The 24,260-nt window shown below is 39.6% G+C and overlaps 1 protein-coding gene across 3 annotated transcripts in view; it reads right to left on the reverse strand.

Moving 5' to 3' along the window:
- Mark1 (microtubule affinity regulating kinase 1) overlaps nt 1-24,260 on the reverse strand; it is a 114,776-nt gene that overhangs the window by 65,414 nt on the left and 25,102 nt on the right. The window contains exon 1 of one of the 3 annotated variants that reach the window (XM_021246414.2): nt 17,356-20,830. The exons of the other annotated variants lie outside the window; for them this stretch is intronic. Coding sequence (XP_021102073.1) covers nt 17,356-17,589 — 234 coding nt within the window. The 5' untranslated portion in view covers nt 17,590-20,830. Of the gene's footprint in view, nt 1-17,355; nt 20,831-24,260 lie in introns of those variants that run through there. 3 annotated transcript variants of the gene reach the window in all.

A 24,260-nucleotide genomic window follows, 5' to 3' on the forward strand; every position in this document is an offset into this window, starting at 1 on the left:
ATTAGCAAAGAACTAGAGTCCATGAAAAGGTTTCAATCAGAAATCCAGGAAATTAAAAACTATATTGAAAGCATGGGCAGCAGAAGTGACCAGTGTGAGGACAGAACTTCAGAATTAGAAGACAGGGATGGTTTCAAAGATCAGCTACTCAAAGACACTTTAAAAGCAATAAGAGAACAAGGAAAATGGATCATGAGCTGTTAGATGACATAAAAAGGATTAATCTAGGGGTAACTGAAATAAGTAATAAATCAGAAGCCAGCATGAATGGCTTAAAAAAGGTGTTTACAAAAATAATAGCTAAAACTTTCTCATAGAGAAATAAACATACAGATAAGCAAGGCATATAGAACCCCAAACAGCCACAACCAAAAGAGAACTTATCCACGCCACATCATAGTCAAAAACCAGAAGTCCATTACAGGACAAAAATCTTAAAAGCTGTTAGAAAAAAACAATGAAACACATGTAAAGGTAAAGCCATTAGAATCACAGCAGTCTTCTCAACACAAACTTTAAATGCTGGGATCGGGGAGTGAAGCATTTCACACCCAAAAAAATAACAACTTCCAGTCCCAACTTACATATCCTGCAGAACATTCTTTCAAAATTGATGGAGAAATAAGTCATTTCCATGATAAGGAGCACCTCAAGAAATTCAAGATCATTAAACCTGCACTCCAAAATACTCTCCAGGACATCCTAGAAAGAAACATTTACACTAACAATGTCAGTAAGTCAGGTATAATGAATACACCAGGCAGAATGAGCAGCTAAGCAGAAGGGGAAAAATAAAGAAATCAGCAACAAGTAAATAATACAATGACAGGACAAAGCCAGTACCTCTTAGTAATAACTCCCAATGTGAATGGTTTCAATTCCCAAATCAAAATACACAGGCTGTCAGAATAGATCAACAAATGAAGGTCAACAGTATGCAATATAGTGTACAAGAAACATGTTTCATTAAAAAAGAAACTCACACTTTAAACATCAAATGATGGAAAACAGCATTCTGTGTAACAGGAACCCAGAAAAAACAGGAGTTGCCATCCTAGCTTTAGATAAAATGAATTTCAAGCCAAAACTGATCTGAAGAAACAAAGAACATCACTACATATTGGTTAAAGGAACAATTCAACAGGAAGATATAACAATTATAAACATATATGCACCAAACACTGGCCCATGCAACTTTCTAAAACAAACTCTAGTGGACATAAAAAAATCAACTAAAGACCAACACAATTATAATAGAGGACCTCAATACCCTACTGACAGATCAACTAGACAAAAATTCAACAAAGAAATAACAGAGCTGAACTAAATCTTCAAACAAGTGGACTTAACAGATACCTAAAATATGTTCTACCTAAAAAAGAACACACATTCTTCTCCACAGCACATGAAACTTTCTCCAAAACGGATCATATGCTAGCTCATAAAGTATGCTTAAGTAAATGCAAAAGAATCAAAATTATCTCATGCATTTTAATCACATCACAATGCAATGAAACTAGATATCAATGGCAAAAGAAACCACAGAATCTATCAAATACATGGAAATTAAACAACACTTTTTTGATCAATAGGTCACAGAAGAAATGAAGGAAGAAATCAGACAGTTCCTAGAATCAAATAGTAATGCCAGTACAACATATTGGAACCTATCATACACAATGAAAGCATTCCTAAGAAGGAAGTTTATAGTGCCCACATCAAAAAAACAGAGCAAACTCAAATAACCTAATGATGTACCTCAAGGTCCTGAAAAAAAGAGAAGAATCTAAATCCAAATCTAGTACAAGGAAGGAAATTATAAATATCAGAGAACAAATTAATGAAATTGAGACTTAAAAAACAACACAAGGAATGAATGAATCAAAGAGTTTGTTGTTTGAAAGAATACACAAAATTGGCAAAACCCTAGCCAATTTTACCACAAAAAGGAAAGATCCAAATCTATGCAATTGTTAATAAAAAAGGTGAAGCCACAACATATTCTACCAAAATCCAGAAGATCATTGGTAACTACTTTTTGAGAGATTATACTTTAATAAAATGAAGAATTCAAAAGATATGAATATATTTCTAGATACATATGAACTAGCAAATCTGAACCAAGAAGGTATAAAAACCCCGAATAATATACAATATCAGCCAAAGAATTAGAAGAAAAAATACTACCAACTAAGAAAATCCAGGTCCCAATAGATTTACTGCCAAATTCTCCAGAAACTTTATCTAATACCAGTACTCATCCAAATCTTTAACGAAGTCAAAAGGTAAGCAGTACTCCCAAAGTCATTTCTGGAAGCAAGCGTTACCCTGACTCCACAACCAGAAAAGGACTCAGTCAAAAAAGAGAACTACAGGCCAATCTCCCTAATGGACACAGATGCAAAAGGCCTCAACAAGATACTGGCAAACAGAATGTAACAAATCATGAAAATGACCATACATCATGATCAAGTAAGATTCATCCCACAGATGGTCAAAATACGTAAATCAATAAATATAATATACCACGTAAACAGAAGCAAAGACCAAAATAACATGATCATCTGAATAAACATAGAAAAATCATTTGACAAACTCCAACATCCATTCATGATTTTTTTTAAAAACCTAAAGAAAATAGGTATAGAAGGATTTTCTGTCAATCTTATGAAAAAACATCTATGACAAACCAAAGACTAACATCATACTAAATGGGAAGAAGCTGAAAGCTTTCCTTCTAAATTAAGAAAAAGATAAAGATGTCCACCATCACCACTACTGTTCAATATAGCTCTTAAAATATTACAGCAGTCAGGCAAGAAAAAGAAATACAAGGAATATGGAAAGGATGAAGTTAAATTATTATTATTTGCAGATGACATGATTCTCTACATAGAAGATCTGAAAAACTCCACCAAAAAGACTCCTAGAATTAATAACCAAATTCAGTAGCATAGAAGGGTATAAAATCAATCCACAAAAATCAATAATGTTTCTGTATATCAATAATAAAATCACCAAGAAAGAAATAGGGAAGCATCACCTTTCACAATAGCATCAAGAAAAATAAAATACTTAGTAATTAACTTAACCAAGGAAGTGAAAGACCTCTACAACAAATACTATAGTATTCTCAAACAGGAGATTGAAGAGGATGTCAGAAAATAGATACCTGCTATTCCTGGATAAGAGAACTAATACAGTCAAAATGGCCATACTTTGAAAACTTTTATGCAAATTTAATGCAATTCCAACTAAATTACTAATAGCATTCTTCACAGAACTAGAGAAAACTATGCTTAAATTCATATGGAACCAGAAGAGATCTAGAATAGTGAAAGCAATTCAGGGCAACAAGAGAAAGGCAGGAAAAAATCACATTCCCAGACTTAAATTATACTACAAAGTTACAGTGAATAAAAACAGCATGGTACTGGAAAAAAAAAAATAAACAAACAAAATAGACATGTGAATCAATGGAATAAAGGATTCAGAATCAACTCCAAGCACATTCTGCTACTTCTTTATCTTTGACTAGGGGGCCAAATACTTTCACAGAAGAAAAGATAGCCTCTTTAACAAATGGTACTGGGAAAACTGGCTATCCACATGTGGAAGAATGAACGTAGACCCTATCTGTCACCATATGCAAAAGTAAAATGAAAATGGATCAAAAAATCTAAATTTTAAAACAGAAACACATAATACACTGGAAGAAAAAAAAGGAAAACTCTTTAAGCCACAGATGTAGACAAAGGCTTTCTGAACAGAACCCCAGTTACACAAGAAATAATACCCAAAATCCACAAGTGAGATCACATCAAATTAAAAAGTTTCTGCACAGCAAAGGAAACCACTAACAGAGAGAAGAGACAATCTACAGAACAGGAAAAAATTGTGACCAGCTACCCTTCAAAGGACTAATATCTAGAATATATAAAGAGCTCAAAAAAAATTAGACCCTCCAAACTTAAAGACCCAATTAAAAAATGGGCGTCTGAAATAAACAGATATTCCTCAGATGACAAAGTACAGTCAATACATACATGAAAAAATGTTCAACATCACTGTCCATTTGAGAAATGCAAATTCAAACAACGTTGAGATTTCATCTCACTCCAAGAAGAATGGCTATCTTCAAGAAATCAAATAATAACAAATGCTGGTGGGGCTGTAGGGAAAAAGGAATCCTTCTCCATTGTTGGTGGGAGTGTAAACTGGTAAAACCACTATGGAAATCAGTGTGGAGAGTCCTCAAACACTACAATTAGAAATTCTATTCAACTCAGCTATTCCCCTTCTAGGTATCTTCCTGGAAGAATTAAAGATATCACATTACAGTGATATGTGCCTACGCATGTTTATGGCAGCACAATTTATAATAGCTAAACCTTGGGAGTAGCCTATATGCCCATCATAAATGGATAAAGAAAATTTGATATTTGTAAACAAATGGAGTAGTACTCTGCCACAAGAAAGACAAACTTGAGTCATTTGCAGGAAAGTGGATGCACCTCGAGAATATAATGTTAAGAGAAATAAATCAGACACATTGTTTCTCTTATATGAGAAATGCAAAATATAAGTAAAATGAAAAATAAGGGTAGACAATAAGAAAGAGCAAGATGGATTTTTAGCACATGGGAAGAGACCCAAAAGATGGAAGAAGAGGGAGGGTGGAGAGGGAAATGAGATTTTTTTAAAGGAGGGAACTGTGAAGTGTACGTGTACCACATCCCTATAAGGAACATGATAATCATGTACTACAAACATGTGCCAAATATACAAGGGATCCAAGAGATGCAGGGAGGTGGATGAGATTTTAAAAATAATGAAGATATGTCATGCACATGTACCAGCTCCCCATGATGAATGTAATCATGTATTATACACATGTACCAATTAAAAAACACCATTTGGAATTGGCCTCCAAGTCCAACCATAAGAGACTGGTTAGAAACAGTTAAGATTGGCACAGGTCAATGCACAGAAATTTAACTGGTAAATATTTTGCTACGCTAATACAACGTCTAAACTGTTAGTGGCTCGCTGCATCTGAATTGTTGAAGGACGACGTGGCTTATGGGGAACACCTGCCCTTCCTCCCGGTGTGGGGAAGTCTGGCTGTGCTGGAGCTCCCTGCAGCAGGGCCCCACAGCTGTGCGGATGTGGCGCGTCCTGTGAGATGCCACTGCGAGAGGACCCATGGGCGCCTGCTCCTGCTTCCCGCCGTCCCTTCCCTTTGCTGAGTGTCCCTTTCACTATAGTGAGTCGTAGCTGTATGTACAACCACAGCCTGAGCCCTGCAGGTGGTTCTGGGGACCCTGATGGAGAAGGGGAACCAGTCACAAGAGGGGTGCATGGGGCTCTTCATCACGCTTCTTTCCGTTACAGATTCAGATCTGTGCACTGGGTGGTAAAGCAAAGGCCATGGTCGGCTCCAGCGATGCCGCTGGTTTCTAGGCGGGCGGCACCTTTACCAGGCTGAGCTGTCCCTTTCTGTCCGGTTTGTGCTTATCATCGTAAATTCTGGTTTGATGCTGACACTGCTGTTCTTAATTTTGATTTTCCTGGTATATCTTTCTCTAGTATTTATTTCCCAGCTTTATTCACTCTTTGGTGTAGGTCTCTGTCGTGGGGAAGATCACACACCTGCATCTCATGTGGACACACATGAGAAGGCAGGTATTTGAGGGTTTTTTTAAATTGAGTTTAACCTGTTACCTGCATTGTAATTACTGTTCTATTTGGCCTTGTTTCTGCATTTTTATTTGTGTTTTATTTTAAGTGTTTTTTCTCTTTTCCCTATTTTTTGTTCCCTTTTTCTCCTGTGACCTAGAAGCTCTATCTCTTGTTTCTGGAAATTATTTTAAAAGTGTAAGGATAAAAGTCAAGATGCAGTGGAAGGGGGAACCCTGGAATTGCCTGGCTCTGAAGAAGAGGCAGCAGAACAGCAGCCTGGTAAGAAAGAGGGATGAAAGGGAGGGAGGTCCCTGTCTATCTGCTTTTTCAAAATGAGAGAGACTGAATACATTTAAGGATTCAGAACCCTGATGGAGAAACTGCCCTGAAGCTGAAAGAAAGACTTCTCTCCTGCTGTGACCAGCAGGGAGGAGGAGAAATCAAGTCCACATGTAGGATGGCGACTGCATTTACCGTGGGAAGTGCAGCGAGTTCCAGTCTGGAGGTTCTTACGTCCCTGAGTGACAGAGGTAAGGTCACCTGCTAGACTGAGGATGGGCCACCAAGGTCTGCAGAGAATAGAGAAGGCTTGGAACGACAGGAATAGTCACTGAGCTTGGTGACCATGAATGTACTGTGGCTCTAATCTCCTCAACTGTAGTATTTCTTTAACATCCCCAGAGACTCGTCACTGAGAAAACCGAGTACAGGATTTCATCCTGGACTGGAGGCTGTTAAACAGGTGCCAACAAAGAGAAAGGAGCAAGATAATTAATGGCAAGTTACTGAAAGGATGGATAATAAATTCTATACAGTTAAGGAAAAGAAGATAAAAATAAAGCTAATGGATAAGGAGAAGTAAAGATGTGTACATTGGAGGGTTCAAAGGGATCAAAGAATTATAGCAAGATGAGCTGAGAAAGCAGCAGATGGCCAGAAGCAGAGGAAAGGGCAATTAAGATGTGCTGGCTACACATACCAACTCCCCATGAGGAATGTAATCACTGTGGATTGCAAACGTGTACTAATAAAAATAATTTTTTTTAAAGTAAAAAAGTTAAAAACTCCTGAAATGAATGGCACAAAAAGGAAGAATTGGGAGATAAAAGGGAATGGGACCCAAACCCAGCAGGGCAAACATTAAATCCTATAGTTCCATGCTGAGCATCCAAGGCGTGATGGGGTGCAATGTGAGCCCAAAGGACATGGGCAGCCCCCACCATGGCACTGCCAGCTGCAGCCCTCAGGGCCTCAATCTTGGGGTGGTTCTGCCCACTGCCCCTAGCTTTCTTCAGCAGATCTTCCCCATTCTTGACATCTCCAACGTTCTGGGGTCTCCACTGTTCTTTTGTCTTCACTCTCTCATTTTCACATACTGGTTTCTTAGGGGCATGCTGACCAGCCTCCCACACCTTCCTCTGAAATCTGGGTGGAAGCCTCCAGAATCTCATGACTCTTGCATTCTGCAAGCCTGTAAAACCAGCACCACACAGATGACGTCATCTGCCACCAGTTCAATCAGCAGCCTGAGTCCCTTGCATCATGGCTGCAGAGAGCTCTCAGTGCCCGGATGACTGAGCATTGTGAAACAAATCCCAGGGAACTAATTCCCTCTGTGGTGCCTGCAGGGAGCCCTGGGGCTCTCTTCAAAAAGCAAAGTCTTTCAAAGTTTACTTTTACCTTTTTATACCTTTTATACCCTTGAGCCTGGGAAGAGAGTGGGCTTGTTGATTCCTCCGATGCCCACAAGGCATCTTTCCTATTGTCCTGATACAAAGTTCTTGGTTTCTTTTTATTGCTAATATTTTCAGCAACTGTGCTCTCCAAGGTCCCAACTTTCCAGGTACTTCCATTCTGGTAAAACTCTAAACTTTTCAAATCGGCTTTTTGCTCCTGATTTTCACCATAAACCTGCTGAAAGCAGCCAGAAGTACCCAGGTCACAGCCTGAACACTGGGCCACCTTGAAATTTCCTCCACCAGATTAATTAGTCCAGCACTCTTAATTTCAGCCTCCTGCAAAGTCTCAAGATATGGGCAAAATGTAGACAAATATTTTGCCAAAGCATAACATACATGGATGGCTTCAAGTCCAAAAGCCAGTGGAGTCCATGTCCCTAGACTTTATTGTCTACACTCCTTTCAGTATTCTGGACATCTGAGCTCCAATCAGAATCTCCCACCAAGCTCAGTGCACAATATTTTATTTTCACTAGCCAGCACCTCCAAACCTTTCCAAACTCCTCTCACAAGCCACTCCCAAAGGCTTCTGAATCACATGGTCAAATGCAGTCATGCAAACAACCTCACTTCTCCAGTACCAAAATCTGACCTCGTCTCTTTCTTGATGCTGAGACACACACCTGACACCCACAACTTAAAGGAGGGAGGTTTATTTTGGCTCACAGTTCAGTCCATGGTTGGCCAGCTCCCAGGGAGAAAGGGCATTGCAGAGGGGCAGAGCAGAGGAAAAGTTCGAACATCATGGCAGCCAAGAACCGGACAGGGAAGGGAGGAACCAGAGAGGGACATATGTCCTCCCAGGTCACACCCCTAGGGACCTACCCGTGACCACAACCCACCTCCTAACAGCACAGTCAGATGCTGAACTCACTTGTGGATGAGCCAGAGTTGAGTACAACCCCCAACCAGTCACTCCAAAAGCCCTGCCTCTGAACACATGAAGAGCTTGGTGGACATTCTAGATTCTAACCATAACAATATCAAAGGGAAAATAATAGGTTATTTAACAATTAGAACTACAAATATATAGTTGGATCTCTATGGGTGAAATAACACTCTTTACTTAAAATGAATTCATCATGGATTAAGGATGTAAATGTAAAAGCAAACACAAAGAAGCCATAAAAGTAAGCACTAGAGGAGTAAATGACAGGCTAGCAAGTAGCGTTTTTGTTTTTGTTGTTGTTGTTGTAGTTGTTGTCACTGTTGTCTCAGCATGGGAAATGCTTTTTAAAGTACAAAATAAAGCAGAAGCCATATAAAATTTTGATAAATATGAAATAATAAAATTTAATATACTGGATTAAAAAAAATTCTCCTTAAATCAAAGTTAAAGGATAAATAATAAAGTGAGGAAAAATTGTAACACAGCAGGCAAATGGTTAATTTTTAACACTAAAACCTTCACAAATTAATAAAAGGAAAACAATGGGCAAATGAGAACAAGCAAAAGCCATGTGTTAATAATTCACAGAAGGGCCAGGGATTTAGCTCAGTGGTTTCGCCGCCTGCTGTGCAAGTGCAAGAACCCGAGTTCAATCCCCCATACCAAAATAGTAATAATAATAATAATAATAATAATTCACAGAAAAGAATATATGCATGACCTGGAATCATAAGAGGAGAGTCGTTTGTCACAAGTGCAATACGAATTAAAGCTACAATAAAATATTTTTCATTTGTTAGGTTACAAAAATTATAGTATTAGTTGTTGAAGGCATAGTACAACAAGGCACACTCATATCATTGATCAGAATGAAAATTGATACAAATTTTATGTAAAAGAGTTGAGAGACATTTTTTTTTTAAAAAAAAGAGTAGGGGTGTAGCCCAGTTCTACAAAGGATGCTTTGAATACATGCAGCGCTCGATTCAATTCCCAGACTCCTTCCCCACGAAATTACTTAAGTCTTTGGATTAGAAACTTGACTTCTAGTAATTTGTACTACAGAGTCATAGATGAGCTTAAAGAGAAATGCACATACAGATATATACTGCAGCAGAGTCTGTAACACAAAACACAGAGACAAACATAAATATTCACCAATAGGGGACTCATTCTGCACATATGGTATGTTCTTGGTAAATGTGTGCACATGTGTGCACATATCTCCCTGCACATGTTCCTGTAAGCACGAAATATCTCCAGGTTACATGGGGGATACAAGTGTGAGTGCTGACTTCCAGGGAGGGGAGCTAGGAGATAGCAAAGGGACACAAAAGAATACAAGGAACACTTTCTTCTTCTGATACAGCTTTCAAAATAGGTGAAATGTGTTCTAGACGCACATTTATTAACTAATCAGTGTAATGAAAACAGTAATTTTTAAAATGTGTCTAAAAGAAAGGTCAAAGGGAAAGGAGAACCAGCATTTACTGACGTTCACTATTACCATACATTGTGTTAAGTAATTTATCCAGATTCAATCCGGTCATTAATCACCTCCTTGGAATTCAGACTCTAATGCTTGTTGCTATAGACACAGTTGGAGATGTGGTTTTTTTTGCGGGGCGGGGGGACGCGGCACTGGGGATTGAACTCTCGGGTTCTTGCACTTGCGGGGCAGGCACTGGAAGCACTGAGCTAAATCCCCAGCGCTGAAGATGTGTTTTTAAAACTTAAAATTTAAAGTAGTGCCTATTAGGCAAATGGTAGAATGACAGCATATCTGCATAACGCCTTCTTGCAGAACTCATTGATTAGTAAAGCTGGGGAAAAAAACAACCACTAGAAGAAGGCGACTACAACCCCATTCCTCAAAGTGCAAATTAAATAAAAACTAGTAGGTGAGTGGTTTCAGAGCCCTACATAATAATCCCACATAGGAGGGATGATGGCCATGTGCACAGGGTGCAGCAGAAATGGCCGGGGGCTGGGGCACCGAAACATGCACCCCATGGTCAGGTCACCCTGCCTTGCTCCAACCTCACTTCCGCTCACTCTGGAAAACAGTAAGGTCCCGAGGCCCAGGCGCCTTCCCCTAACACCCTAACACCCTTCAGTGAGACCCGAAGAGATGTACCTTAACTGAGGCCAGCTCAGCCTCCCACCCCACCCAAATCGGTCCTGTCCCCACCTCTTGTCACGCCCCCCCCCCCGCCACTGCAGCAGTGAGCAGAGGCGAGGACCCTGTCACCCCCACCCAGCTGCCAGCTCAGGTTCTGTCTCCACGTGATGGGGAGGTGAACCAGGGAGAATCCACCTACTCTATCCTTGAGCAAACTGCAGATCGAGATAAAATTCCTTATTGAAAGGATTAATTAATGGGAAAGATCTGAACCTCTTACCCATGGAAAGACTGAGTGGGGGAGAGAGGGAGGACTAAATGAAAAGAAAAATCATTCTGGAGGAACAACCCCAGAAAACAGACAAGGGGAAAACCCCACTTTACATAAACCTTCCCCACAGCACATATGCATGTTTGCTTGCATTTGCAAAAAGAAACACTAGGAAGATAAACTGAAAGCTAATGAAAATTGTTACCATGGGAGCGGACCAGAGACAGGAAGGGAAGTCAGGCTTCCCTGAATGAACCTTGTCATATAGCTTCAACTTAGAAAGCTCATGTTTTAAACATTCAAAAACTAAAATCAAAACTAAAGAAAAAATCAACTTACTTCAATTAAAATGACACAAATTAAAACTAGATGCCAAATTGATGAGATAACTGGAAGGAAAAATACTCAGATTCAGTGGTCCCCAACCTCGTCGGCACCAGGGACTGATTTCTTGGTTGAAGACCATTTTCTCATGGACCGAGTGGGCTTGGGAGGGTGGTTTCAGGAGGACTCAAAGGGGAGTGTGCAGTTCCGGAGGGGTCTGGGCTCCCCTGAGAATCCAGTGCCTGATGAACCCACTGGGGTGGACCTCAGGAGGCACGCAGGCAGTGGGAGCTGCTGTACCTAAGATGCAGCCTCCCTGCCGCTCACGCCCTGCTAGGTAACCCTGTCCCGAACCACTAAGGACCCATACTGGTCTGTGACCTGGGCCTGGGGACCCCTCTCTGAATGACTTTAGAACCCTCTTGTGAATGTAGGTCCTAAGAATATATTTTTTAGACCAAGAACTCTTAACTTGTCATTTCATAGCCTCAGTAATAGTGAGATCATCAATTGGAGATGATCTTTTATATACATATGTATCTACATCTATAAGATAAAGCTAAGGAATTATATATTAGTGTTATAAGAACTGTCAGTATGCTAAAACTTCTGTGATATTAAATTCAAAGAAATATCAACATGAACTCATGTATTTTTATTTTAACTAAATGCCTATTTCCTTCTTGTAATATTGTACAGCACAATAGATAACTGTGGTTGGCAGCAATTAATTGAGATTTCTGAATGTTTCTAATGCAAAGAAATGGCAAGAGTGTGAGGTGGGAGATGCATCAGAAAGGCCTTGCCTATACCTGTGACTTCAAGAGTTTTACCTATTTTATCTGCCAGTAGGTTAAGTGTTTCTGTTTTAATATTTACATCTGTGATCCATTTTGCTTTTAATTTAGTACATGGTGAGCAACATGGGTCTAGCTTCAGTCTTCTGCATATGGACAGCCACTTTTCCCAGCAACATTTGTTAAAGAGGTTATCTTCCCCACAACGTATGTTTTTGGCCCCTTTGTCAAAGATTACAAAGATGAATGTATTCGGGTTGTTTCTGTATCATCCATTCCATTCCATTGATCCATATGTCTATTTATGTGCCAGCACCATGCTGATTTTATCATTCTATAGCCTTGTAGTATAACTTGAAGACTGGTATGTGATGCCTCCTACCATGCTTCTGTTGCCCAGGACTGCTTTTGCTGCTCTGGATATCTTGTGGTTCCGTATGAATTTTAGGATTGTTTTCTCTAGTTTTGTGAGAAATGTTGCAGGTATATTGATTGGGACAGCAATAATTCCATGTATCACTTTGGGAAATATGGCTATTTTGATGGTATTGTTTCTGTCTATCCAGGTACAGGGGACATCTTTCCATTTTCTGATAACCTCTCCAATCACTTTTTTCAGAGTGCTGTAGTTTTCACTGCAGAAGTCTTTCATTTCCTTGGTTAGGTTAATTCCTAAGCATTTAATTTTTCTTGTTGCTATTGTGAATGGTATTGTTTTCCTAATTTCTTTCTCAATGAGTGCATTATTGGTGTACAGGAAAACTGCTGATTTTTGTGTGTTGATTTTGTATCCTGCTAGGCTACTGAATTTGGTTATTAATTCTTCTGGTGGAGTTTTTTGGGTGTCTTCTATGTAGAGGATTATATCATCTGCAAATAATGATAAATTGACTTTCTTCCTTTCCTATATGTATCCCTTTTATTTTTGTCTCTTGCCTGATTGCTGTGGCTAATGTTTCGTGTACTATGTTAAACAGGAGTAGTAAGAGTGTGTGGGAGACACATATCCCCAAAGCATATGTCCTGGCTCCCTGTTTTCTGTCTCTCTTAGTTTTGTCTTTTAGGCTTTTTCCCTCAGGCTTGCATTGTACACTGAGCAGGAGACTGGAGCCTACTGTAGAGGTTTCTAGTAACATTTCAGGGGTTTCTAGTAAGAGTGGGCATCCTTGCCTTGTTCCTGATTTCACATGGAAAGCTTTTAGGTTCTGGATTGAGGTAAGGTCCTTCATATTTTCTTTAGGGTTTTTATCATGAATGGGTGTTGGATTTTCTCAAAAGGTTTTTTTTTTGCATATATTGATATGATAACATGGTTTTTGTCTTTGCTTCTGTTTATGCAGTGAATATTTATCTGTGTATGTTGAACCATTCTAGGATGAAACCTAGTTCATCACAATGTACGATGCTTTTGATGATTTGTTGCATTGTTTGCCAATATCTTACTGAGAATTTTTGTACCTGTGCAGATTGGTCTGTAGTTTTGTTTCTTTTTTCTTCTTCTTCTTTAAAGCTGGACCTTTGTCTGGTTTGGGGATCAGACTGACGCTGGCTTCCAGAAATGAGTCTGGAAGTATTCCTTCCCTTTTAATTTCATGAACAGTTTGAGGAATATTGGTATTATAACCTCCTTAAAGGTCTTGTAGAATTCAGCAGTAAATCCATCAGGGCTTCAGCTTTTCTTAGTTGGTAGATTTTATATTACTGCTTGTTGTGGCTTGTATTCAGATGACTCCCAAAGCCTTATGTGGGCATAGGTGGAGATTTTTGGAGCTGGTTGGATCTAGGGTTTGGGGTACTGGATTAAGGGTGCATGCCACTACATTAGTCAACTGACTGGAATTAGCATAGTTCTGGGTGTGGCTGAATGGATTTACTGGATGTGGGTGCACCACTCAAAAGGCTCATAGCCTGAATGGGACAAAAGAGAAAGGTAGGCTTGCTGCTCACTGCTGTCGCTGCTTGCTGCCTCCTGTCTGCCATGCCATGGACTGTCTCTCCTCTGCAATCCCCCTCTGCCATGTCACCCTACGTTGGATCCAGCTGACTATGGACTGAACCTTTAACTTTGCTTCACTCCAGGGTCTACTAGCCTTTCAAATTCATATTGAGAAATCTCCTGTGATCCTGATGGGTTTACCTTTATACAAGATTTTTTCCCTTTACTCTGTTACTTTTAAGATTCTTTTTGTTGGCTATCTTAGATTTTTTACTAAGATGTGTTGTAGGGAGCTTCTTTATCATAGTCAGTGTTCTGAATGCCTCACATACCTGTATGTTGAACTCTCTCCTCATACTAGGAAAGTTTTCTATTATGATTTTTGTGAACAGATTTTTTATTCTATGTATCCTGTCTTCCAGTTTTTCTCCAACTCCAATTAGCCTTAGTTTCATCTTATTAGCACTGTCTAGTAGGTGTCCTCTTGTCATTTTTAAGGCCTCTTTGACTAATTTTTCATGATTTACCATTTTGTTCTCAATTTCAGAAAACCTGTCTCAATACTGGTCATTTCTGCAATTGGTGTATTCAACAAAAGTTTTTATTTCTGACAACTTTTTGTGAAATTTGTGTTTTTGGTAAATTTGTCATTCATGTTTCAAATCATTTTGTTCGGCACTTTCAATTTTGTATGTGTTTCTTCCATACCCACATTGGTCAGTCTATATGATAGTCTCATGAACTTTTGGGTCCTTTCCCTTTGAACTCACCATGTTTATTAACTTATTTAATCAATTCCTAGTGTTTGTGAGGTCAAACAGAGGGAAGAGGAATTGCAGTTGATAGGATGATCTCTTTAGTTTAAGATTCTGCCTTCCAGGGATATGTCCACGGCTCTCTTTGTTCAAAGATAATGTTCACCCCTTCACCTGTTCAATTTAAATAGTTTGGACCCTGTCACAGTGTGGAGAGGAGAGAATCACTACTGGTTATAACAGCATCAACAGATGCACTCATACATCACTTTTATGTTCAAACCTTGCATTTGCACTTTCCCCTTTATCAGCACCTACCACAGCCTGCACTGTGCTGTCATTAGGAATTCATCTGTGATGAGGAAGAAGACGGGAAGGGAAGAGGTGGAGTGCTGGGTAAAAGAGGGATGTAAGTCCACAGGAGGAGAGGGAGGAGCAAAAATAATCATAATAACAGGTAAAGAATGGACGGGTCACACTCCGGCGGTCTTTTACAGTTAGAGTAAAGGTTAGCACTGAGGACTTGGGAAGACAGTGCTGGGGGCAGGTGGGCTGTAGGAGGAGAGAGGCACAATTCTGGATGGAGGAAAGCCAGAACCTGTTGATATATCTGTGTACCTGAAAGGTGGAGAAGAGATAAAGGAAGACCAGGGGCCAGGTAAGAGAAGGAAGAGCAAAAAGAATAGAATAGAGAGACAAAAGGTCAGTACAAGAGAAGCTAGGAAAGACAGAGAACAGAATATAGGGAAAAAATATGAAAAGAGAAATTTAAAAAGGGGGAGGAACATGTAAATAATAAGAAAATAATGTTGATACAGAACCTAAAATTGAAGAAGAAAAGATGGGAGAAGAGAAGATAAACAACAAGTACATCAAAGGAAAACAGAATCCAGCAGGAACCCAGAAAAGCCAGCTCACCAAGAGCAACTGCATAGCCACACAACTCCCACGGGACTGCAGCTGTGTCCCAAGTCTCTGAAAAGTGCGTACCTGGAGAAGTCCTAAAAAGGTCCAAATAAAATAACTAAACAGAACTCAGCATACTTATCATTTTATTGAGCACAAACAGGTTACAGCAACATGGTTAAAACATGAAGAGGCATACTAAATTAACTGTGCTACCTGAAAGAGTCCTCTAAGACAAAATTAAAAACTTTTAAAAAGTAACAGAATGTACCAAAACATGCCAAGTAAATACAAGTGGATAGAAAACAGGGGCTCCTTTGATAATTAAGAGGATATATTCTTTGTTTGCTTGCTTTTTATTGCAAGTTGTCCAGGCTAGGCTCAATTTTCTGATCCCCCTGCCTCAGCCTCCCACAGGCTAGGACTACAGAGCACACCATTATGTCCAGTAAAAAGGATTAGTTTGAACACTACATAGATCTAGGATCAAATAAGTGGCTATGCCACTCAGCCATGTGACCTTGGGAAGTGACCTTTTTGAGCCTCAGCTTACTCATCCATAAAATGGTGACAACTACCAATAGGGCACAGAATTTTTAATGAGAACTGTATGAAAGAGAGCACTTCATCACGCCTGGGACACGCTCCACACCAGGACCCGCTGTACTTATGGTTCTTGTTCTGGGCCAGAACAGAGCAATGCCTTTCAATATTTCTGATATCAGAAAAATAACAGGAGAAAGAAACTGGCTTTCTCATACGTTCAGTATCTAAGGCAGTGGAAGCACACGTGTTATTTGTAAGACAAAAGATGTTAATGTTTGAGTAGTTTTTTCTAAACTAAAACTGCAGTATTCAGGCTTAATTGCAGCGTTGGCACTTTGTGATAAATAAGGGGACTTTGGGGAGCAGTTCGGGCATTGTCTCTAAAAGGTTCGCCATCACTGATCTCAGGAAACCTGAGGTAGACTTAAATGTTAAAAGGTTTACCGTGGCTATCCTGTGTGTCCCCTTCCCTCTGATGCAAATCAAAACACACCTAGCAGAGGACTCTTAAGTATTTATTTTATGAGCCAAAAACCCCACTTCTAAGAATTCAGCCTACAGACTCCCACAGTGGGAATGTGAAATGACTTATGTTTAAGTCAGATTCACTGCAGCACAACTCTTGTCATAACAAAAGTCCAGGAACAAGCTAAACAGCCGCAGTAGGAAAGCTGGTTCGATGGACCCATACAGTAGAATATGAGGTGATGTAAAAATAAGATATTCAGTGATATGAAAGCATCTCTAAGATAAAAAAATTAGAGGGAATCAAAAGTCTCAAATGCTGCCATCGGTGTAAAGAGGGATCTACATTTGCTTGTACAGTTGTCTCTTGGTAACTGGGCGGAGGGGCAAGGAGAAAATTCCAGGACCCCCACACACTCCAAACCAAGTGTACACTCAAGTCCCACATAAAAAAGGATGCAGTGTTTGCATCTAACTCATCCACATCCTCCTGCCTTTAAATCGAGATTCCTTTTAAAACTTAATACAAGGTAAACCCATATAAATAGTTGTCACACTATAGAGTGGATCCTTGAGTTACGACCAACCTCACATACAACTTGGATTACAACCAGAATTTTAGTTTTACCTTACCACCAAAGACTTGAATTACAACCCAAATGCTGTCTGCTGGTGCAAATGTAAACAAAGACTCCCAGTGCCAGAAGAGCATGTGTAGGCAGGTGTAAGTGTCAGTCTGAGCCTAGATGAGTGTGTTTGTGAACGCAATTTCTGTCACTGCTTTATATAGTTGCTATGATTATATCAAAATGCCCCCCAAAAAGTGAGGAAAAAGCTAAGGAGAGAAAGGAAAGGAAGCAAACAAGACAGAAAAGAATAAAGGAATCATAGAGAAATATGAGAGTGATGTTCATGTGACCGACCTCACTACAGCAGAGTCCACAGGCTTGCAGGTGACAGTGGTGATGTTGAGGAACCAGCGGAGGAACACTCAGAGGAACTGTCCTCAGAGGAACTCCAGCGACTTCTGGCTGAGCCACAGAGAGTGGCAGCAGAGGAGCTTTCTGAAGAGGAGGGGGAATATCAATAATCAGTGCAGCAAAGTTCTTTTTCTGAAAGAAAGGAAATCCTGGAAAAATGGGCAGAGCCACAAACATTTGTAGAGAAGACCCACCCAGCCAGAGAAATAGGCAATCGTTGCATTCACTTGCTTAATGACAATGTCACATCATACTAAAGAACAGTGTTAAAGAAAAGACAGAAACGGACAACCTTAGACTAGTTTTCAGTTCTGAAAAGGTCGAGACCTAGTGAGCCAGAAGCAGGTCCGAGTGGGCTACAGAATCTCCCAAGGAGAGAAAGGACACCAGAGAGCCAGATTCCAGACAGTCTCATGGAAGGGGCCTCTCCTTCCAAACAATGACCACCTTCCATTCATCCTCCCTTCCTGCAAGCCAAAGACGTCAACTTGAATGGTGAGTACAGTATGAAATTGTTGTTTCTGGTAAACCAGGCACATTTCATAACTTTCTGGTGAGTACCCTAGGAAAATGACTGGCGTTTCTGGTGAATCACGCACATTGCCACCCTTTTTTTATTATGAAGAGGTGAGTTATGGGGTGCTTTGGGAGGTTTGAGACGCATTACAGATATTTCCATTATTTCTTATGGGAAAAAATAGTCTTCACTTAAACCACTTTGAGTTACAACCAGCCCTCGAGAACGAATTGAGTTCATAAGTCAAGGGTCCATTGTATTTCTGAGGGAACAATAAGGTGTTCAGTACGGGCGTTCTTTGTTTCCTTAGGAATAGTCTCAGCTGGGCATGGTGGCCCGTGTCTGTGACTCCAGCACTCTGGAAGGAGGCTGAAGCAGGAGGATCACAAGCTCTAGCCCAGCCAAGTTCTAGGCTGTTAGGGTCTAGATCAGAATGAGCTCCCGAGGTCTCACGCACTCACAGGTGTGGGTATTGGGAAGCGAATGAACCGCAGGGCCACGCAGCTGCTCTGCTGGGAGGAATCCGGGCCTGGTCGGAGGGGGCGGGGCACAGGTCCTCCCCAGCTCCTCCCTTCAGTCCCTGCTCCCTGGCCACTGTGGCATGAGCAGCTTTCCTCCACGCCATTCCCATGTGCACGCCTGCCAAACGCAGACTGAAGCTTTTCAAACTGTGAGTCAAAATAAACCGCTCCTCTAAGTTCCAGGTGTCAAGCATCTTGTCTCAGTGACCAGAAAGTGACTAAGACAGCAACGTAGCAAGATCTTGTCTCAAAATAAAAAATACAAAGGGCTGGGGATGTAGCTCAGCAAGAAGGGCCCTGGGTTCCATCTACGGTACAGGAATAAAAGACAACATTCAACTCACACACAATCAGGTGGATCTGAGGCCAGAGAGTCCGTAAAACATCTCTTCCCCAGAACTCCAGGCCGGGAAGAAACTTTCTCCCTGACACACCCTTTCTAAAGTTCTCAAACTTTCACCTGTTTCCATGTATCACCTGTCATCAAAAATAAGCAAGTAATCAGTTCCTATCTAAATAGTTACTTTCTGGGTAAAGGTAAATCATGCCTGAATTTATCCAGCAGGTGCTAACTGGAAACTCACTATATTTTGGCTTTTTTTCTTCAGTCTCATGATGGACTCCACAGGTGCATGCTGCTGTCACTCCGCACCTACACACCCACTCAAATCACATTCACTGAGCCTGGCAAGGACAGACTGTTTCATCCACTCACATCACCAGTGTCCACACAGTAGGGCCCGTAGGCAGGTCGTCTCTTTCTACTGCTTCCTGCCTTTGGCACTCAGTCTCGGGCCACCTGATCTGTAACCCAGTAGATCTCTGCATTTGTGTTATGGCTGTGCCCAGATGTCCCATAAAGCCTCACGCAGTCATAGGCAGGGCTTTTCAGAGGTGGCTGGATCTAGAGTGTGTGACCCTGGGACTGATTCATGGTGCAGTGCTAGGCTCAAGGGCACTAGGATAAGGGTGTGAGTGCTGCCCGCCCTAGGTAGCCTGGATAAAGTAAAAGGGACAGAAAGAGCTGTGGTTGTCCCTTGTTGCTTTTGTTGTCTTCTTTGTGCAAATGGACTGTTTCTACTCTGTAACGCCCCTCTGCCATGCCACTCTGTCTTGGAGCCACCCAAGTATGGTCCTCTACAAACTGTGGACTAAATAAACCTTTCTTCCTTAAACTTTGGGTGATGGGTATTTTGTCTCAGCAACTAGAGAAAAGTAACTAACACAAGATACATCTGGGCTTTCACTTTTTAAATTTCTCTTAGCAATATCAATATAATTAAATACCTAATCATGTGTCTACAAAGAGCAGAAAAGGCCAGGCATCGTGGCACACACCAGCAATTCTAGCACTCAGGAGTCTGAGGCAGGAGGATCCTCATGAGTTTGAGGACAGCCTGAATTAGAGAGAGAGACCCTGTCTCAAAAACAACAACACCAAGAAATATAAAGGGCAGAAAAAGTGCAGATCCACTTGTCTCACACCAAGTATATACCATGGTCCAAGATATGTAGCTACACCAGGTCTCCCATGTGGAATGAACAGCTGAGCATGCAACTGTGTGGACCAAGCACTGCACCTCCTGGTGCAATATCTTATAATCATTAGACCACAACAGCCCTAAGCTAACAAACACTGTTCCAATCCCAGCCACAAAACAGACAGAACAAACACAAAACAAAAAAGCTGTTATTTGTATTAAATGAAAAGCGTAGAGAACAGAGAGAAATTAAATCTACAGACTGTTTAAAAGCCATTTAATGCAATGGTTCCCACCTTGGCTCTCACTCCAGTAATGTCCCTAATGAGTAAGTGTGGAATCCGCCATCCCAGCAACCCCTCCCTTCTGCCTGCCGCCATCCACTAATAGAAGTGCTGATTTCCAATGAAATGCTCAAATCGAGCATCCACAATGAAGAAGGAGGCTCTAGGTATAAACTAGATTATCAGAGGTTTTTTTAAAGCAAAAAAAGTGACTGGGTTTGAAGAAAATGTTTCCATTAAAATACGTTTTGATTATTCATTTCCACAGACAGTAGCAAAGTGGCCAGGAGAAAAACATCTGGAATCAGGCCAGCTGCAGTGAGTCAGGACCCTGAAGCGTACTGTGTGCAACTCTGGGTGACGTATTTTACTGGTGTCCCTAGGTCAGCAGAGGTGGGAAACCCCACTGACAGCACCTGCCTCAGAGACTGGCACTAGGGCGCTCCCGGTGCACACGGCCCTTTCTCTCCATCCTTTAACTCCCTTGTATTTTCTCTGCATCACAGACTTCCTAACTATATATATAGTATCTCATATTATGCATAATTTCCATAGCACTTTCATAGTACACATAATTCTTCATATGGCTTATTTCATATTATACACCATTTTCATATTATATAATATTGAAAATGAGTATATTTCATATTATGCACAATATTTTACAGTACACATCATCTTTCATATAATTTTCATAGCCAATATAATTTTTCATAGCCAATAGATTTTCATATTATACATAACTTCACATCACATTTTCATATCATATATATTTCATACATTTTTTCATATATTTCATTTTGTAATTTATAAATTGCACGTAACTTTCATATATATGACTTGTCACACATGTATGAAATTTCATACCATGCATATTTCATATCATATACAATATCCTATATCAACATATTTCATACTGTATATGTATTTCATATATATACTATTTCAAATCAAATATATAATCTTTCATATCAAATAATTTATCATATCATATATTTCACATGCACGACTTTTCATTTCACTTATAACATTTCACATCACATGAATTTCCATGTCATATATATTTCATATACTATGAAAAGATACATGTAATTCTTCACGTTAAACATAATATGGATTATTACATATGGAAAGTCACATAAAATTTCACAATATTTAATGTTATGCATTTTTATACTATATGTAAATTTTCATATTTCATAATTTTTCATATCACATATTTCACATTGCATGATTTTTCATACTGTATATAATTTTTGTAACATATTTCACATCATATGATGTTACCTATCATATATCTTTTGTATCACGTATAATATTCTATATCATATATATAATATCCTACATCATACACAATTTTCATATTATATGTAATAATTATTACCACATAATTTTCATATCATACATGACATATATTATATTTGACATTTTGTATGTAGTTTTCAAATTGCACATGATATATCACATTGTGTATATTTCATATTGTATAATTTTTCATATCATAATATTTCATACCATATATTTTTCATGTCATATGTAATTTTTGTGTCATACATTTCATGCCAGATGTAAAATCTCATATCACATATAATTTTCACATCATAAATATTTCAGATCATATATTCCATGTTACATGTAATATTTCACAGCATTTAATTTCTCATATCCTACATATTTCATATCATACAATATTTCATAGCATATATAATCTTCCACATCATGCATAATTTATCATGTCATATATATTTCATATCTTACATAATTTTGCATATATGTAATATTTCTCATATATTTTTCATATTTTACATGTCATATATAATGTGAAAAATATTTATCTTCATATTACATATATTTCATATCACATATATTTCATATCATACAATTGTTCATATTATACACAATATGAACAACTGCAAATAAATTTTCATGTTATATATAATATTTCATATCATATATTTCATCTCATATATTTTTATAGCATATAATATTCCATATCAATGCACATATCATTTAATTTTTCATATCATATGTTCCATAACATGTGTAATCTTTCATATCATACTTGATATTTCACATCAGGTATAATAGTTCATATCATATACAGTATTTCTTATATGATCTTTCATATTATGTATAACATTCCATATTATATATAATGTGAAAATTTATATATAACTTTTCACATTACATGTATCTCACATTTTACATATTTCATATAATTTTTCATAGTACATATAGTATCTCATATAATTAGAATATTTTGTATCAAATATATTTTATATCACATATATTTCATATACAATATTTCATATATGTAATGCTATATCATATGTTTTGTATCCTATATTTTCTATCATATATATTTCACATTGTATATAATATTTCATAAAATATTTTCACTTATTTTCATCTACATCCCTGACATGTAGGGAATTGAATGAGGAGAGGTACTATGTTACTATTCAATAGATGTCAGCCATTATCATTCAGGTAATTAGCGTCTTTGGCTTTTCTTTTATCTCTAAGTAATTTCCTTCAATATCTTTACAGGTTTCATTTACTATTCACCCAAGTAAGACTTATAGTAATTTACTGGCTGAAAGGGTTTTTGCTTCCAGGGCGAAGAGCTGCCGCTGGGATAGATGATTTAAGTTCACTTATGTTCGGAAAGCTGCACACTCGGGACGGCCCAGCAGTGCGGAGGCCTGGCCGAGCCCCTGCATCAATCCAGCGTGAGGAGAGACAGGAAGATCGCCAGACGGTCACTGGGCTGAGGGATGCAGGAGTTGCTTCAGGGTCCTGAACATTCACCGGAAATCCTCATCAATTCCATGGTTCTTTGGGAACCTTGAAATTCCTTAACTCCTTAAGGCTGAAGTTCTCCCTTAGCTGCTGTTTTGTTGATAATTATAGAATACCCCAAGGCCAACTCAGCTACCATCTAGATTCTCACATAAGCAAGGTTTGGAATTTCCACAATAGCCCCAGATAGATGGAAGTTCACACGAGTCCTCAGCAAAATAAGGGAGATATATTTGTGTGTATGTAAATGCATACACAGATGTTAGCATCAGGCTGCCACACGTTCTCCCTTAAAAGCACCATTCTTTATTTTGAAACCGTGTCCTCAAACCAGTTTGATGTTAGGCTGTCTTTTCTTTTAAGTAATTACATTGATAGTTTATGATGAGTTTTTTCCCTACTTATTTTACAAACAGAAAGTTGGCAATATCATTCCAGAGCCAAACGTTATTATTTTTTTTTACAAATCTTATCAATCCAGAAAACTGGAATCTAGAACATCTAGAAGTAAAAGGAACACAATTAACAGCCACCTGGCCAAATTCCAACTGCATAATAACTGATCTTTTATTAGTTAGCATAGTGTTTCTTCGTTCACCCAAGCCCAATTTTCATTAACTTCCTAGTCCAGCAGATCCTAATGATAACTCAGGCCACATGATCAACATTTTTCTGATCACGTATCTGAAATGGCCCGGGCTTTTCCAGGAAGTGCCTAGATCTTGTCATGGCCGCTGGAAACTATTATCCAACCTCACGCCACTCTGCTCTCCGTGGCTCTTTACTGCGCTCCTGCCCCTCTGCCTCCTGACTCGGGCAGCTGAGAGCACAGGCAGTGTTTACCGGACGCATCCACCGTATCTGCAGCACCTGCTCCTGGAGCACCCAAAGCCTTCTTCACATTCAGCACTGCTGACGACAGGCCCTTGTTCTGTCTCCATCGTCCCCGTCCCGTCCTCTCCGATTTCCTTACGTGTTATCCACACGCCAGGACGCATACTGCCTCACAAGCACCCCTAGCTCCCCTGTTCCCACTCCCCTGTATCTGCTTGGCAAGCCAACCCCTCCCCTCCCTCGCTCCACTCCTCTTCCCTCTTTCCTTTTCTCCCTCTCTCCCTCCTTCCATTCCTCCCTTGCACACTGGACTTCAAGCCCAGAGGGCTCTGCCACGGGGCTATATCCCCAGCTCCACCCACACACCCTTTTGAGATAGAGTCTCTCTAAGTCTCTCTAAATTGCCCAG

The sequence above is a fragment of the Heterocephalus glaber genome, unplaced genomic scaffold (genome assembly GCF_053883595.1).
Source record: "Heterocephalus glaber isolate CG9 unplaced genomic scaffold, H.glaber_assembly_v1.0 deba00001067, whole genome shotgun sequence".
NCBI lineage: Eukaryota > Metazoa > Chordata > Mammalia > Rodentia > Bathyergidae > Heterocephalus > Heterocephalus glaber.